Genomic DNA, 14,492 nt, shown 5'->3' on the forward strand with positions numbered 1-14,492 from the left:
TCCTGCATTTATATATTTGTTAAGTTAAAAGCACATTTTTGACACAAGTTCTTTGTGTCAAAAGTCCTGAAAAGAATTGTGTGAGATGCAACAGTCGTACAGGATGGATACGTTTCAAAGATGTTAGATTTAGGTCAATCAATTATTTAAACCTTTATAATAAAGAAATATATAATATATATACATACAACTTAAACTAGTACTATAACCCTTCCCTCCAAACATTGAACACAAAGACCAGAAACTTTTGTGAATTTTATTAAGAAAACAAAACCATTGGACATAATAAAAACCAAGCACTACTGATGGAATAAATAAGTCAAACCAAACCATAAATCTGTACAAGATCTAAAGTCAAACAAACTGGTCCCGATAAGAAAAAAACAACAACATACAAGATATTATATCACAGCTCTTTTTTTCTTTGTTTTTTTAAAACACAGTTATGAGCAAACTATAAGCAATCGGCTCAATCAGGTGAAAGCTACAACATAGTTGAGATTTTTTAAACAGAGTGTACATAATGCTGTTTATAACTGTTAATGTCAATACATAGCATTTTAAGTTCCAGCGCTGCTGGACTGGGAATGAGGTATATGCTAATCCATCCTCTAAACTGAGACAATTGTTTTTTTTCTTTTCTCTCCATCCATGTGAATGCTGATTTGTTGAAATCTGATCAAGTAATTCCGCATCATGAAGTACTTCTTATAGCCCCTGTTATGTCATGAAGTCATTGGTTTGCAGTGATTCAATCCATATTCAGTAAATATTAATGAAAGTTAATGTGTGAGGTTGTTCATTACGAGGTCACAGGTCTGAATCCGCTTTTTTGTCAATATAAAGTTCAAGTAAATTGCACAAATCTGCACGAAAACCGAGAGCTCGATGCCACACGTGTATGGATTCAGTCGATAGAGAGCACCGTAAGGAGAGTCACAAACCAACGCTCGAGCTAAAGACCCTTCTGTCAGAGATAGTAGCGATACGCAGAGATGAGAAGTGAGTCAGCACAGGTCATGATAGTGGAGCAGACGGAAACCAGCCCCACAAACTGGTCTGTCTCTACTTTGGAAGAAAGACGTCCCCTGAAGTAGACACAGACCAGAGACTCCGATTCAGGAGGTTTGCAGATGTTTAAATGTGCGGCAAATGATTCTGGGCAGTGTTCAAATTCCAGTCTACAAATGTTTTAAAGGAATAGTTCCACATCTTGGGAAAAAACACTTTCATGACTGCAGAAAATATAAAGCCGCAGTCCAAACATAGTTAGCTTAGCATAGCACACAGCCTGGAAACAGATAGTCTGACTCTTATTGAAGGTACAAAAGTCCAACTTTATAATAATCTGGAAAATATCTTCTTTGTTTTCATACTAAGACAAAAAGCTTATTCCTCTAAAGCTCATTCATTTAAACATTATGATCTTGTACTTTTAATCTGTATAAAAACAGGAGTTTACAAACTATTAGGCTAGTTGTTTCCTTTTGTTTCCAGTCTTCATGCTAAGCTAAGCTAACAGCTTTACATTTAACATACAGAGTGGAATTGAACTCTTGATAAGTGATTATTACAAAAAATAACCATTCCTTTAACAAAAAAACAAGTGTTGCAGTTGATTATAAATATTGGATTACACTAATAAGTGATGATTATAAGAAAAAACAAACATGGCACCAAAATTATAATTCAAAAGCGGCTTGACCTGAAGCGTGTTTTTAAATCGTAGCAACTCAAGGCACACCTTCATGATCTACGCTACCTATGCCTGTGCTCACTACATATCCAAGAGTTTATCTCGACCAGTAGCATCTCCTTCTACAAACCACAAACTAACTTAAAGATGTGAATGGAGAACTTTTCATGGATAGAGAAAAAAGACTTCCACTACAGCAGCAAATCTATCTGTGATCGATTGTGACATACCATAACAGTGCATTGACCCTCCTGAGAAAAAAACCCTAAACGTTTCCTAAACAAATATAGAACATTAGTCTAACAGGAGGCGAATCGGGAGGATTGAAGTGACGTGGTCTCAGGGTGGAGGTTCCCCCCGGGAGCCGCTGATCTGACACCCAGTTAGCCTCTATCCCGAGCTAACCGTTAGCAGTAAAATGTGTTAAAAACGGTTTCAGATTAGCGCCTGGGACCAACCTCGTCCTAATCTCAGATCCCCAGTGTTAACTCTTTTCAGTCACAGATGAAGGTCAGTGTTTGAGGGCTGGCCTGGCGGGGGGTCTGCAGCCCGGGGTCAGAGCTTCTCTTGGCATTAGTGAAGAAGTGTTGAAGGAAGCACGGAGGGGGGACCAGCGAATAGAGGTAATATCCATCCTCCCTCTGTGGCAGAGGAGTGTTAGGGCAGACTGGAGGAGGGGAAGAGAGACGTCTGTTCTCCTTTCGGTTTTTAGAAAGGGAGGTGGGGTGGTGAGAGGAGAGCCGGTGCGTCCATTAGCCCTAAATTATCTAGAGGTAATGGAGGGAGGGGCAGAGGGAGGGAGGGAGGGAGGGAGGAAGGAGAGGAAGGAGAAGAATGACTCAGCTCCAAACATTTAACTCTCCTCAAAGTCTGGAGACGAGGACTCCAGTTTGGTTTTCTTGCTGGGTGGGGTGTCCTCATCTAGGTCCTAAAACAGAAAATGAAATTGAAAAAAACATGAAAAATATGAATCAGACACTTTGTTTGTTTGGTTTTGGAAATATTTGCTGTGATTTTTGCTACAAAACCAATAAAATGGAGTAAAATAATTTCTAAAACATTAGATTTAAAGATGTTGTGCTCACGGCATCAGGAAATAAGGCAGCAGTTTTGTTTCTTAAAAAATAGATAGTAATTTGCCATTGATATATGGTTTATGGTAGTAATAATAATAATTTCTAGTAGAAACTTCAAGAAATCAGATACTGATGAGTTTTGAAAGTAGTTTGGGGACGTGTTTGTACCTGAGTGGCTTTGCTGTCTGAAGAGTCCTTCTCCCCCGAGGGCAGAAGGTCTCTCTTGGCACTCGGTGCTCTCTCTGAGGTCTCTGATGAAGACGTGGTCTTAACTGAGGAATAAAGAAACATAAACAAATTAGAACAGGGGAGCATTTATTTATCTGGCAGTGGAGGACTGAACAATGTTGTTGTCGGTGATGTGTTAGGGACGGCTTGTTCCTGACCCTTTAATGACACAGTGTGGTGGTGTGGAGTAACTGCACGGTGACATAGAGTCAGTTCAGTTTAGTTTAACAACAAGGATGTAAAGATCAAAACTGGAAACATTAAGATTTAAAAGCTGAAGAGAAAAAGAGATTATCAGCAAATATTCTGATTATTTATTTTTTCATGCGAGTGGTTGAAAAAGTCGAAATTCCCCTAAAACCTGCTATTTTTACTACAACTATTTGCCGCCTTTCTTATGGCAGTTCATTAGTTTCTCGTTTAACAAAACAAGCAATTGGAAGTCACCTTTGCCTTTTGGAAATGTGAAGAGCGCATTTTAAGTATTATTTTCTGAGTCACATTAATATCCTAATTCATCTGTTGCAGCCCCGCTGTGCACAGATGGGTTCATCCGTCTGTTCAAGTGATGGCTTTTTGTTATTCAGACAGGAGTTATAGAAACCTTAATGAATGATAATCTGGCGTGTGAGGAATACAGAGTCCACTAACACATTTTATTATTAAATATTTATCATTTTAGGTTCATCAGACAGCAAATGTTGCTGCCTTTTTATTATGTACGATGTGAAAAAGATTTGAAAAACAATATATTGGATATCTTATTTAGAGCTGAGACGATTGGACGAATTGTTAAAAAAGAAAGTAAAGAAAAAGTGCTTATTTTTTTATGACAACCTGCTAGTTTTCTGTTTAATCCTTATTAAAATAAGAGCAAGTCGAGATGTTTCTGGTCCCGACATTAGAAGATTAGAGCAGAAAAACCAAAACAGGAAGTGGCTAATCATGCATCTGATCAGCCACACTACCACCTGCTAGCTGTCTGTTGAGTTAGAAAGAATGATGAAAATAAAAATGTTTGTTGATGTTGGAGGTGTGAGGGTGACTGACCCCTCTTGCTGTCCGGGCTCTGGTCGCTCTTGATCTCGCTGCTCTCGCGGTGAGACGTGGCGGTGGGCTCCGGGGTCGGGCTGGTGCTACAGCTGTTCTCCTGTTTCACCGGGGAGGAGTCAGCGATGGAGCTCTGGTTGCTATTGTCATCTAGAGAAGACGGAGAGGAGTACATGTTGTTGCTTTTGTAGGATTGTTAAACATTGTTAAATAAGAGTGAGTAAAAGACACTGCAAATCCATGCCCTTTAAGGCTTTCACTACGTACCGTGCATGTCCATCATCCCTGGAGAAGAGCTGTTCTCTGGAGTCGTCAGCTCTGAGCCGTATTTCTCATCTTTACCTTTCTTCTTGTTTTTATTTTTCTACAAAAAGGGAAAAAGCATATGTTATAAAAAAGAAGAAGAAGAAATGTCCATGCTTTACTGGAATATAACAACCTACAAACACGCCTGCTGAAAACATTAAGTTACGTAGTGTGTTCACTTTAAAGGACAATTATAACCCCTTAAAGAGGCTGAACTCACATCCTCTGATTTGGGCTCTGTCACTGGCACCCACTTGAAGATGCGAAGGGACGTGTCTCCAACAGTCACCCATTTCTTCTCCCTGTGTAGGATAAATAAAGAAGCTGACTCAAAGGCTATAGGGCATCATACCATTAAGAACATTACCTTGGTCTTATACTGTAGTGTTTAGATAGATTGTTAGTGAAAATGACTCAATGCAGAAAGATAAAGCAACTTATCATATTTTAGCAGCTAGAGTTGGGTGAGTGTAGGGTAGTTTTTTGCTAAATGACTACTAAATGTCTGTAAATGGAGATTAGGATTTACACAGCATGAGTATATCCCATTATTAATAAATAGACTATAAAAAATCACTACTGACCCCAAAAGACTCATCATGTCTCTGAATACAATTACACCAAGGCCGTTACAATACTTTTGAATCAAATACTCAAATATTCACATTGGAGTAGATGGAACCAAAGGATATATGTATTATTTGTATGCACAAATCAAGTAAATTAACAAAAATGGTTGCAGATACTCCAAACTCCAAATAATGAAATATAGAGGCAAACAGTATAACTCTGGCATTCCCTATTGAGAAAGAAGCATTTAGTTGGTGAGGTGGAGAATATTTGTATACCTTTTTACTTCATATATATTAATGTCAATATCATTTTAAAAAGTACAGACATCTGTTCAATTATGTTGTGGATTACATTATTCACCTTTTAAATGTAATTAAATCAAATGTATGAAGAAGAATATAATGATAATACTCAGAATAACTCAAATGATCTTCTTTAGTACAGTAACGTTACTTGGCTAAATGAACAATGCTGTATAAAGTAACTTGTTGGCCACTTTGTAGCAGCATAAAGTTTGAACACAATAGAAAAAGAAATATATATTTGTAAAAAAGCATATTTGTACCTTTAATCTTAAAATTCAGTGTATACAATGTTTGTATTTTAAATGTTATTTTCAAACCAGCAACTTTTACTGACTTTGACCTGGGGACATTTGATTAAACAACCTGATAAAAAACAACAACATATACATGTTGACACCAGGCGGGGTTACACACCTAATATAAACATTAACAATATATTCCCTGCATTAAAATATGTTTGTGTGAGCTGTTAAATGTGAATACAAGTGTGTTTTGTGTGAAACGTTAAGACTGAGTCACTACGTGTTCAGCCATGCTACTTCCCTCTCCCAACCCCCACCGTGCCTTCTTCTCTATTGGACCTAAAGGGCGACTCAAAGCGCTTAATTTAAAACTCGAGACGGAATAAAGTGCTCTGACTCAAGAGCGCCGTCGTCAAATTGTGTCCAAGTCAACAGTTATCGGAGGTTTCGGTGCTAAATAAACCCGCCGCCGAGCTTCAAGCTCAAACAGCGGGCAGCAATGGCTTCATGTGACTGCATCGAAATGGCTTCTGGGTTCAACCCTTTGCCGTTAATGGAAAAAACCGCTAGAATCTGAGTGATACAAAGCGTTCAGACACCGGGCTGAGGCGGTGAGCAGCACGAGTGCGCCCCGGTGCACCTGAGCTGTAAGTACATCTGTTCAGAAATCATCCTTTTCTTTCAATTACATCCCTCACCCCCGTCCCTTTCCCTCTCCCCCCCCCCCAACAAGCCGAAGCCTTTCTCGTGTTAGATAACGAAGCCCGCTTTTCCCCCTCTCACTCTCTTACCATTTTCGTACTTTCTCAATAGCGGCCATAACCCGCTTGATGTCATCTTTAGCCCTGCTCCGGGTCTCAGCTCGGACCGACCTGCCCGACATTGCCGCGGTGGGTATAATATTTTTTTAAAGCTCGCCGGCAGTTCAGACACAATGCAAACAGTAGAGCGCACAGAGGAGCCACTGCGCATGCGCGGCCTGATAAAGCAGAGAGAGGGGGGCTGGCTGCAGCTGCACTATGAAGACAGATCTGTCTCCCTGTCCCTGCTGTGTGGAGCACACAAAGAAACTGCTCTCATCCAGCAAATACAGCTCGAAACTGGTAGAAGTTTGGTTTAAAACGTGGAGGAAGTACATCTTAAGTAAATAACATAAGAAAGATAAGTGGGAGTGTATTGCTTTCCATAAAGGGCAGAAGATTGTGTTTCCCTTGGCCCAGTAGGAAACAAAAAATGAACATACTGGTACAAACAACAGAAGAAAGAAACAAAAACAGGTACAGAGCAAGTTACAAGAAAAAGTACACTTTGTGAAAACATATAGTACAATACACATTAAGTACAATAATATATTAATATAAATACAGGTAGCCTATAGTTTCAATAAATGTCAAAGTGGTGAAATACGTTTTAATTTATTGTACCTACGTTACAAAGTGACAATGTAACCTGCATTCACATCTGCACACTTATGTAAATATATTTAAAAATCCATTCAAATGATCAACGTTTTACCGTGATATATTTTTTCAACAGTTACTATGACTATCATTTTATTTTCAACTTTTAATTTTTGTGTTGTTATTTTAATTTGTATTCTATTTTATCTTTATTTTTTACCTTGAGTGAATCCTGTTTTTCACTCTGACCCTGTTGCTGCTATAAACGCCTGAATTTCCCCAGGGATCAATAAAGTTCCATCTTATCTAGCAATGCAGAATAGTCAATTTCAGGATAATACTTAACTTTAATTGTTTTAAAAAAAACATAATTAAGCAATTTGGATATACAAAGAGACACCATTTTAAAAATAATTTTGAATTTCTACAATATGAATACATTAATGTGTTTCCAAATGTTTAAGTTTGCACTCAAAATAAGATAATTTTTCTTGATAGAAAATGGTCATTTAAAAAAAGACGGGTCCAGACCATGGATGTATAATAAGAACTAGACTGCAGAAAGTGACATAGATATGTATCTGTCTAAAGTAGATGTGTGTTCAAATCCATCAGTACTCAAATGTATGTCAAATCTTTCGACTCCACGTAAATAGTACACGACGTTCGGTGCAAAAAATACCGTGTACGTCATCTCCCTGCGACACGTCAACACGCAGCTCTCCGCCAGATGAGCTAACACTGTGCAACACGGCGGATAGTGATAATAAAACTTTCCAGACAGACTTAACCTGGCTTTTTATGGCAGAATTATAAGAAGTGTAGCTCATATTGTTAATTACAAAGGAATTTATCTAATTTTGTGTTTAATTCTATTTGAACGAAAGCGGAGTCAGCAGCTCTGGCATGTGTCATTTTGTGTGCTGACTGAAGTAAACATCCACCGTTATTTGTTTTAACACTTAGGACTTCAGCTTTAAGGCTCTCTTGTAGGTGTCAGGATGAACGAAGAAGGTAAGGTGCTTCTCATTTCCTCCCATGTTGTGGTTGGTATGATTATTAAACGTGTTTTTGTATTTGTTTGTTGGTCAGAGCTGGTGGAGTATTTCAGGGCTCAGATGAGGAAAGACCCGGACATGGCCTCTGCTGTGGCCGCTATCCGCACCCTGCTGGAATTCCTCAAGAGAGACAAAGGTGTGTGTTAATCCCAGCATCATTTTACTTGTTTATGTAGTATTGGAAGAAGAAGAAACACATTCTTAAAGGTCACCTATTATGCAACATCCACTTTTTCATGTCTTTTATACATAACTATGTGTCCCTGTTCCTAATCCATTTATATAAAAACCTGTCTGAAAATGAGCTGATCTGATTTTGGCCACTTTATGATGTCATTTTTGGCTTGTGTAACCATTAGCCAATCACCAACCAAGGTAACACCTGGCAACCTGTTTTGTAAATCCTTCCCTGCCCCTCCAGGTGAAACCATCCTGGGCCTGAGGGAGAGCCTGACGGGGGCCACAGACTGCCTGACAGGAGTGGACTCCTCTGTGGCCGTGTCCTCGGGAGGAGAGCTCTTCCTGCGCTTCATTAGTCTCACATCACTGGAGCACCAGGTGAGAGGCTTCTCTGGGACAGCTCCATGCTCCCAAGCTAAACAACAGTCAACATCTCATATCTGCAGTAAGCAAGGTAGTTCAGAGACCCCTCTCTTCAGTATTGTTTTCCTGCTTCCCTGGGCTGAATGTGCCCTTGAGTCGACTAACAGTTCAATGTGAAATAAATACAAAAATACTGGCCATATAAAGAGCTTCCAAGTCTAATTTCAATATAAGACAATATGGGATCAAATGTACAGACCTCATTTGATGCAAAATGCATTAAAAGGTGAAGCTTCAGCAGTTTGGGTTAGCCAAATCAAGTATAGGGTATATTAACTAAGTTACATCTTCTTTCTCCTTGACATTGTTAACTTGCTGGGATACTAATACATAGAGGGAATTCAATGCTAGAAAGACTTACTAAATTCCTGCTGGGTTTGTCCAGGGATGTTATGGTTTATTGGTCTGTGTCTTAACCACTAGGGCCACTATGGCGTTGTGGCAGGTTTATAAAAGCTGATTCTGATATTATCTCGACTAAATATACTTCAATGTGTCAATTGTAGTAAGGGAAAAGCTAAACATTGATAATAATAATAAGTTTAGTATTTTAAACCACAATAACATTGCAATGTTAAAGGCTTTCAACAAACATCTAGAACCTTGTGTAGAGACATATCATTTGCAAATAATTAAACTGAAAATGTACATTTTTGGAATTGTTACCCCATTATAAAAAAAACCCTGAGATTTCTTTATTATAAGAAAGCTATTTATAGTGCCAAGTTTGCTTGATTTAAAGGTGCGAAAGTCTGTAACTACCTTCTTATTCTAACTCTGCTACTCCCAGGCTCCCAGTATTTTCTTTTGCCTGTAACATATGAAATCACCAATATTTTGTCTCTTTTTCAGGATCTGTCTCGCTGTAAAAAGGTGATGGAGGAGAGAGGAGAACTTTTTCTAAAGAAGATCTCATTGTCCAGGACCAAAGTCGCTAAGCTCTGTCACACCTTCATCAAAGACGGAGCTGTATGTATTTGTGTTACTTACAAAATTCAAGTTACATGTATATCTGGGAATGACTCATTGTTGTACCAATAAAGACCTGCTTGTATTATGAGCAGGTGTAACACTTAGCTGTTGTGACTGAAGGCCATTATTAACCTATAGAAAGACATGTGGGTGTGGGTTGGTAGGAACAGAGCTTCATTTACACTGCACACACATAATGTGAAAACGTAATGACACATTTCCCCAGAAAATCCTGACTCACTCGTACTCCAGAGTGGTCCTGCGGGTCCTTGAAAAAGCTGCAGCTGAGAAGAAGCGCTTCTCTGTCTATGTGACTGAATCACAGCCTGACTCAGCTGGGTGAGTGAACCGTGTCAGTAAATGTGTTTTTATTCTGAGGGGATACGCACTTATTGAATCAGTATTTTGTTATACTCAGGCGACAGATGGCAGAAGCCCTGAGAAAGCTCAATGTTCCAGTCACAGTAGTTCTGGATGCAGCTGTGGGGTAAATATATTCATCATCAGGTTAAAAAACAGGTTGTACTTTGACAACATGGAAATGTATCCAGTGGGTTTGTTTGTGTTTTTACAGGTATGTTTTGGAGAAAGTAGACCTAGTTATTGTTGGTGCGGAGGGGGTCGTTGAGAGCGGAGGGATCATCAACAAGGTGAGTTTGTGGAATAAATAATGACAATATTTAAATTTGTACTGAATCAATTAGAAATATTTAAATTTGAAAACTTTCATGATACCAGCTGGTGAACTCAAAGATAGTTGTTTAGTCGAAAAATCTTGCTTTGCGATACAAACAAGTAAACCTTTTTGACTTAATAATAAAATAACAGAAATCAAAAAAATGTTTATGTATTAACGTATCCATTATCTAGAATACATTTGTATTATAACAATCAAGGTGGGGCTGATTTCAACTAATTTAAATGTTGAGAAAAGTGAGAAAATATTTTAATACCAATATTTAAATAATCATTTTTATAATTATTAGATTTTTTCCATCAGTCTCTAACAAAAAATATAATTTCAGAGCTTTATAGAAGTCAGTGTTAGGATTTTAAAGAAGACAGAATAAGGGATTTGATTTAAAATCAAGAAAATGTCACTTTATTCTAGAAAAAAATATGTTTAGGATCTAATTACACAATAGACTCAAAGAGATGATTTGTGGTGTTTACGAAATGTAATGGATCTGAAGTATGAAGTAACACAACATGGAAATCCTCAGGTCAATATATCAACATTGTACTTACTATTCACTTTTACAGATTGGCACTTATCAGACGGCCGTGTGCTCTAAAGCTCACAACAAGCCTTTCTACGTGGTGGCAGAGAGTTTCAAATTTGTCCGACTCTATCCTCTCAACCAACAGGACGTGCCCGATAGATTTAAGGTACGAGAATTTCATGGAAACTTATGTTCTATGACATTAAGAGTATTTCTTTACAAGTCTTACATCGTCTCCACAGTACAAAGCAGACACCCTGAGGAGCGCTCAGAACCTGTCAGAGGAGCATCCCATGATCGACTACACCCCCCCCTCCCTCATCACCCTCCTCTTCACCGACCTGGGAGTCCTCACCCCGTCTGCTGTCAGCGACGAACTCATCAAGCTTTATTTATAACTCAATAAAACCCATTCATGAAAAAGGTAAACCCATGTCAAACGTTTATTTGATTTCTGCTTTTTACATGTAGAAACACAGCTTTTCACACCTCCTCGCCCCCGGAGCCCTCGTGTGTCGCTGCTCCTGCTTTGTGTTTTGACTTTGGTCCGCTGATCTGAGCTGATATCTGATTCTCGAAGTCCTCCTCTGTGATTTTCCCTTTCTTAAGTTTCTTGAGGATGCGAGTGTCATTTAAAAGCTCTTGCATTTCTTCATCCTCCACATCAGAGCCCTGCAGAGAGAAAGAAAAACATGAGATCCATAAATAAATCCAGCCCACTGAAGGGATCATCAGGAGATTTCTTTTTTTAAATACCTCGTCACGCCTCCTCTTGGCGGACCTTTTTTCCCTGCGCTCCTTCTTGCTCCTCTGTTTCGACCAGGACTTATTCTTGATGAAGTTCTTTTTGGGATACGAGATCTTCACTTGATCTTTCAACTCGAGGAGCAACTTCTGTCTCAGCTTCTCCCTTTGCTTGTCCTTGTAGCGGATTTTGTCTGTGTCCACTGTCGTCTCCTTAAAATCAGGGAGTGTATCCCCTCTCAGCTCGGGCATCTTCGGCAGGCGGAGGAGGGCGAAGCCGCGGGCTAAGGTGGCCAAATCCAGATCTAGACAACAAAATACAGCACAAAATGTTATATCTGTGTACTTTATGCACACTGCACAACTGAATCTGAATGTAGAGATGCTGTTTTCACCTTTGGACCTGAAGATGAGACTACATTCGTGTTTGGCGTAGGCCTGGACGTAGGACACGAAGGCTCTCATGCCTCTGTCAAACATGGCGCGGTCTGCCAGAGCTAGAGTCTTCACTTTGGGCAGCACATCTGGAACATCTCCTGAGAGGACCATCTTCTGGAGGGGGCACTGAGGAGAAAACAAGTCAATTATCATGTCTCCACTTCAAGTAACCTCAGATTTTGTGATTTGATCATTGGTTGTCAACAAAAAATGTTTCTTTCAATTCATGTTCTGTATATTAGGACCTACTGGGCGAAGCAGGCATAAAATGTGATTTTTCTAGCAAGATAACTCAAAAGAACTCACTTTCTGATTGATGGACAAAAAATTGACATAGGCCTCCTCCATTGGCAGCAGAAAAACAAGGGCGTTGCCCTGATTGCCGATACGTGCCGTACGTCCACATCGATGTACAAACGCACTGAAGGAAAAACAAGAAAGAAAAAGCTGCTGTTTAAAAATAGAAACTTGATCTGAGGAAGAGCTTAAATCAGGATCATAAAAAATGACTACTCACATTTAGCTGTGTAAATACTGAATCCTTTAAGACACACAAAAAAGGACCAGCACTTCTACAGTGATGTATTTTGCAAAGACTTCGTTTTGCTCACCTGGCATTGCTGGGAGGATCGTACTGCAGCACCCAGTTAACATCGGGGATATCGATGCCTCTGGCCATGACATCAGTACACACCAAGATCCCACTGCCACACATTACCAACATGTTAAATTATATAAAGACAAGATAACACACACATTCATTGTAGCTGTGTCACCTTTTCAGGGCCCGGAAGTCAGCAAAGATCTTGTTGCGTTTGTTTTTCATCTTGCCGTGGATGCAGTGGACATCTGCTTTCTTGACCAGAACCTCGAGAGCCCGACCGTAGTACTCCACACAGGCACACGTACTGGAGATGAGATAACAAGTGATCAGTCAGGAAATGCATATGTGACCAAAATAAATGTGACAGCATAATGTCTGACAGACACTGCAGGTGCTTTTTCATGGCCAATCATTTTTAGAATAAGGCCAGATTTCTTCCAGATCTGTTGTTGTTTGCTCTTCAGTTTTAGAGAATCTGATTATTTCCCTGAACAATCATTGATCTGGCTGTCAGATAATTGGTTGGATATCTAGTGTGAAAAGTTTGGTCAGCTATCCTTTAGTTTTGTCTTTTTTTATTTCCTGCTTTTTAAACACATGTTCTCTCTTCACTACTGCGTTAGCTCTGAGTGTTAGCGATGCTTGCTAATGTAAACAAAGACCATATTACGTCCAAAACAGTCGGGCATTGTTTCTGATGGCACCGTTTCTGATAGGGCCGTGGGTCCGCATTTGCGATATTACGTCATATCGGACGCAAATCTGTATCAGCTTTGTTGTATCCCCGTTTTTAGAGATTTGGGTATGGAGGAAAAGAGAGGGTTTTATTTTCTGACACTTTGTGAGTCTCCTTACACACCGGGGACACATTTTATGTATTAAAGACATCAAAAAGTGCACTTTGCATGATAGGTCCCCTTTAATGTCCCTTAAGGACACTTGTTTTCACAGCCAGTACAAATGAATATATTTACAGATAGATATACACACACATAGCAATAAACAGATTTAGTCAGTACACAAAATCTTTATGTATGTATTCGTGAAACCCATTTTAAAATGTAAAAGGTTCTTAGTTTATCATACCTGAAGAAAACCAGGTTCTTCTCGTGCTTGTGTTGCCTTAGAAACGTCACCAGGTGGTTGAACTTGTTCTCTGATCGACATATCTGAAATGACAACATGAGTTTTTATGTCAATACATTTTAATTAGGAGCTTATTGATGAAAAAGTTGGAAGTGTTACTCACAGTGTAGTAGTTGGAGAGTCTGGAGGGTGTTTTCTGCATAGAGGTGGCAGCTACACCTTTCTCCTTGACGGTGATGCGCACCGGGTTTCTGAGGCCGGCCCTCACCAGCTTCTCCAGCTCCTGAGTCTGAGTCGCTGAGAACAAGCCTGTACGCCTCTGTTTGGGCAGGAAGCCCAAAATGTTGTTCAGACTGGACACAAAAAAAGAGTCTTTCAGTGGTAGAAAATACCTAAAAGGGTTAATAATTAAAATGACATCTATATATGTGACCCGCTCTATCGAAATCAGTCGGAAGACGCAACGGCTCATTTCAAAATAAACGTAGATTTGCATAAAAAAAATATTTCGGGGTTCGGGTGTTTTGTTTGATTTTAAATAAACAAAGTCTTGGCTTTCAGAATATTAAAGTTTGATTTCCAAAATCAAACGATAAATACATTTTTGAAGCTTGTAAAGGGAAGATGACAGCTCTCACTCGCACTCTGCTCTTCCGCAGCGCCGCTCCCCCTCCCTCTGCTGACATTATGAATGTAACGCGTATAGTAATCATAGATAACACGGCAGGGTCCGTTACAGTTTGTTTTCATCTGATTTCAAATAAACAAAGTCTTGGTTTTCAGAATATTAAACTTGTTTTCGGCAAATTCAGATGATAAATACAACTTTGAAGCTTGTAACGGCATAATTACAAGCGGAGAACGGAGTAACTTAACGTCACAGCAGGC

At 39.3% G+C, this 14,492-nt stretch overlaps 3 protein-coding genes across 4 annotated transcripts; 1 reads left to right on the forward strand and 2 right to left on the reverse strand.

Moving 5' to 3' along the window:
• Positions 1-242: 242 nt before the first annotated feature.
• On the reverse strand, positions 243-6,365 carry bcl7a (BAF chromatin remodeling complex subunit BCL7A). The gene is made up of 6 exons (XM_010784382.1): positions 6,268-6,365; positions 4,577-4,658; positions 4,318-4,414; positions 4,051-4,200; positions 2,941-3,044; positions 243-2,624 (listed from the first exon to the last, which is right to left on the reverse strand). Exons 1-6 carry the CDS (start codon positions 6,357-6,359, stop codon positions 2,550-2,552), a joined length of 600 nt encoding a protein of 199 aa, XP_010782684.1. The 5' UTR covers positions 6,360-6,365; the 3' UTR covers positions 243-2,549.
• Positions 5,810-11,161, forward strand: eif2b1 (eukaryotic translation initiation factor 2B, subunit 1 alpha). Of its 2 annotated transcripts, XM_010784381.1 has the most exons (11): positions 5,810-6,123; positions 6,290-6,366; positions 7,843-7,890; positions 7,969-8,070; positions 8,356-8,492; positions 9,390-9,506; positions 9,736-9,848; positions 9,928-9,996; positions 10,084-10,159; positions 10,773-10,898; positions 10,975-11,161. In XM_010784381.1, the coding sequence occupies exons 3-11, from the start codon at positions 7,878-7,880 to the stop codon at positions 11,128-11,130; spliced, it is 909 nt and encodes a 302-aa protein (XP_010782683.1). In that variant the 5' UTR covers positions 5,810-6,123; positions 6,290-6,366; positions 7,843-7,877; the 3' UTR covers positions 11,131-11,161. The 2 variants fall into 2 exon arrangements, with proteins under 2 accessions (XP_010782683.1, XP_010782682.1); XM_010784380.1 differs by lacking the exons at positions 5,810-6,123; positions 6,290-6,366 and having other exon boundaries at positions 7,518-7,890.
• On the reverse strand, positions 11,151-13,996 carry LOC104956834 (ATP-dependent RNA helicase DDX55; the record flags this gene model as incomplete). The annotated part of the gene is made up of 8 exons (XM_010784385.1): positions 11,151-11,404; positions 11,489-11,781; positions 11,872-12,040; positions 12,221-12,335; positions 12,526-12,618; positions 12,691-12,822; positions 13,605-13,687; positions 13,768-13,996. Coding segments are annotated over 8 exons (1,303 nt in total), but the record flags the coding sequence as incomplete, so codon positions are not given.
• Positions 13,997-14,492: the final 496 nt, after the last annotated feature.

The sequence above is a fragment of the Notothenia coriiceps genome, unplaced genomic scaffold (genome assembly GCF_000735185.1).
Source record: "Notothenia coriiceps isolate Sejong01 unplaced genomic scaffold, NC01 NC01_scaffold00026416, whole genome shotgun sequence".
NCBI lineage: Eukaryota > Metazoa > Chordata > Actinopteri > Perciformes > Nototheniidae > Notothenia > Notothenia coriiceps.

Coding starts and splice junctions, on each gene's coding strand:
- bcl7a (XM_010784382.1), bottom strand. CDS start 6,359: ATGTCGGGCAGGTCGGTCCGAGCTGAGACCCGGAGCAGGGCTAAAGAT. Junction 4,659..6,267: donor ATTGAGAAAGTACGAAAATG/GTAAGAGAGTGA, acceptor TATCCTACACAG/GGAGAAGAAATGGGTGACTG. Junction 4,415..4,576: donor CAGAGCCCAAATCAGAGGAT/GTGAGTTCAGCC, acceptor CCCTTTTTGTAG/AAAAATAAAAACAAGAAGAA.
- eif2b1 (XM_010784381.1), top strand. Junction 9,507..9,735: donor CCTTCATCAAAGACGGAGCT/GTATGTATTTGT, acceptor ACATTTCCCCAG/AAAATCCTGACTCACTCGTA. Junction 10,899..10,974: donor ACGTGCCCGATAGATTTAAG/GTACGAGAATTT, acceptor TCGTCTCCACAG/TACAAAGCAGACACCCTGAG.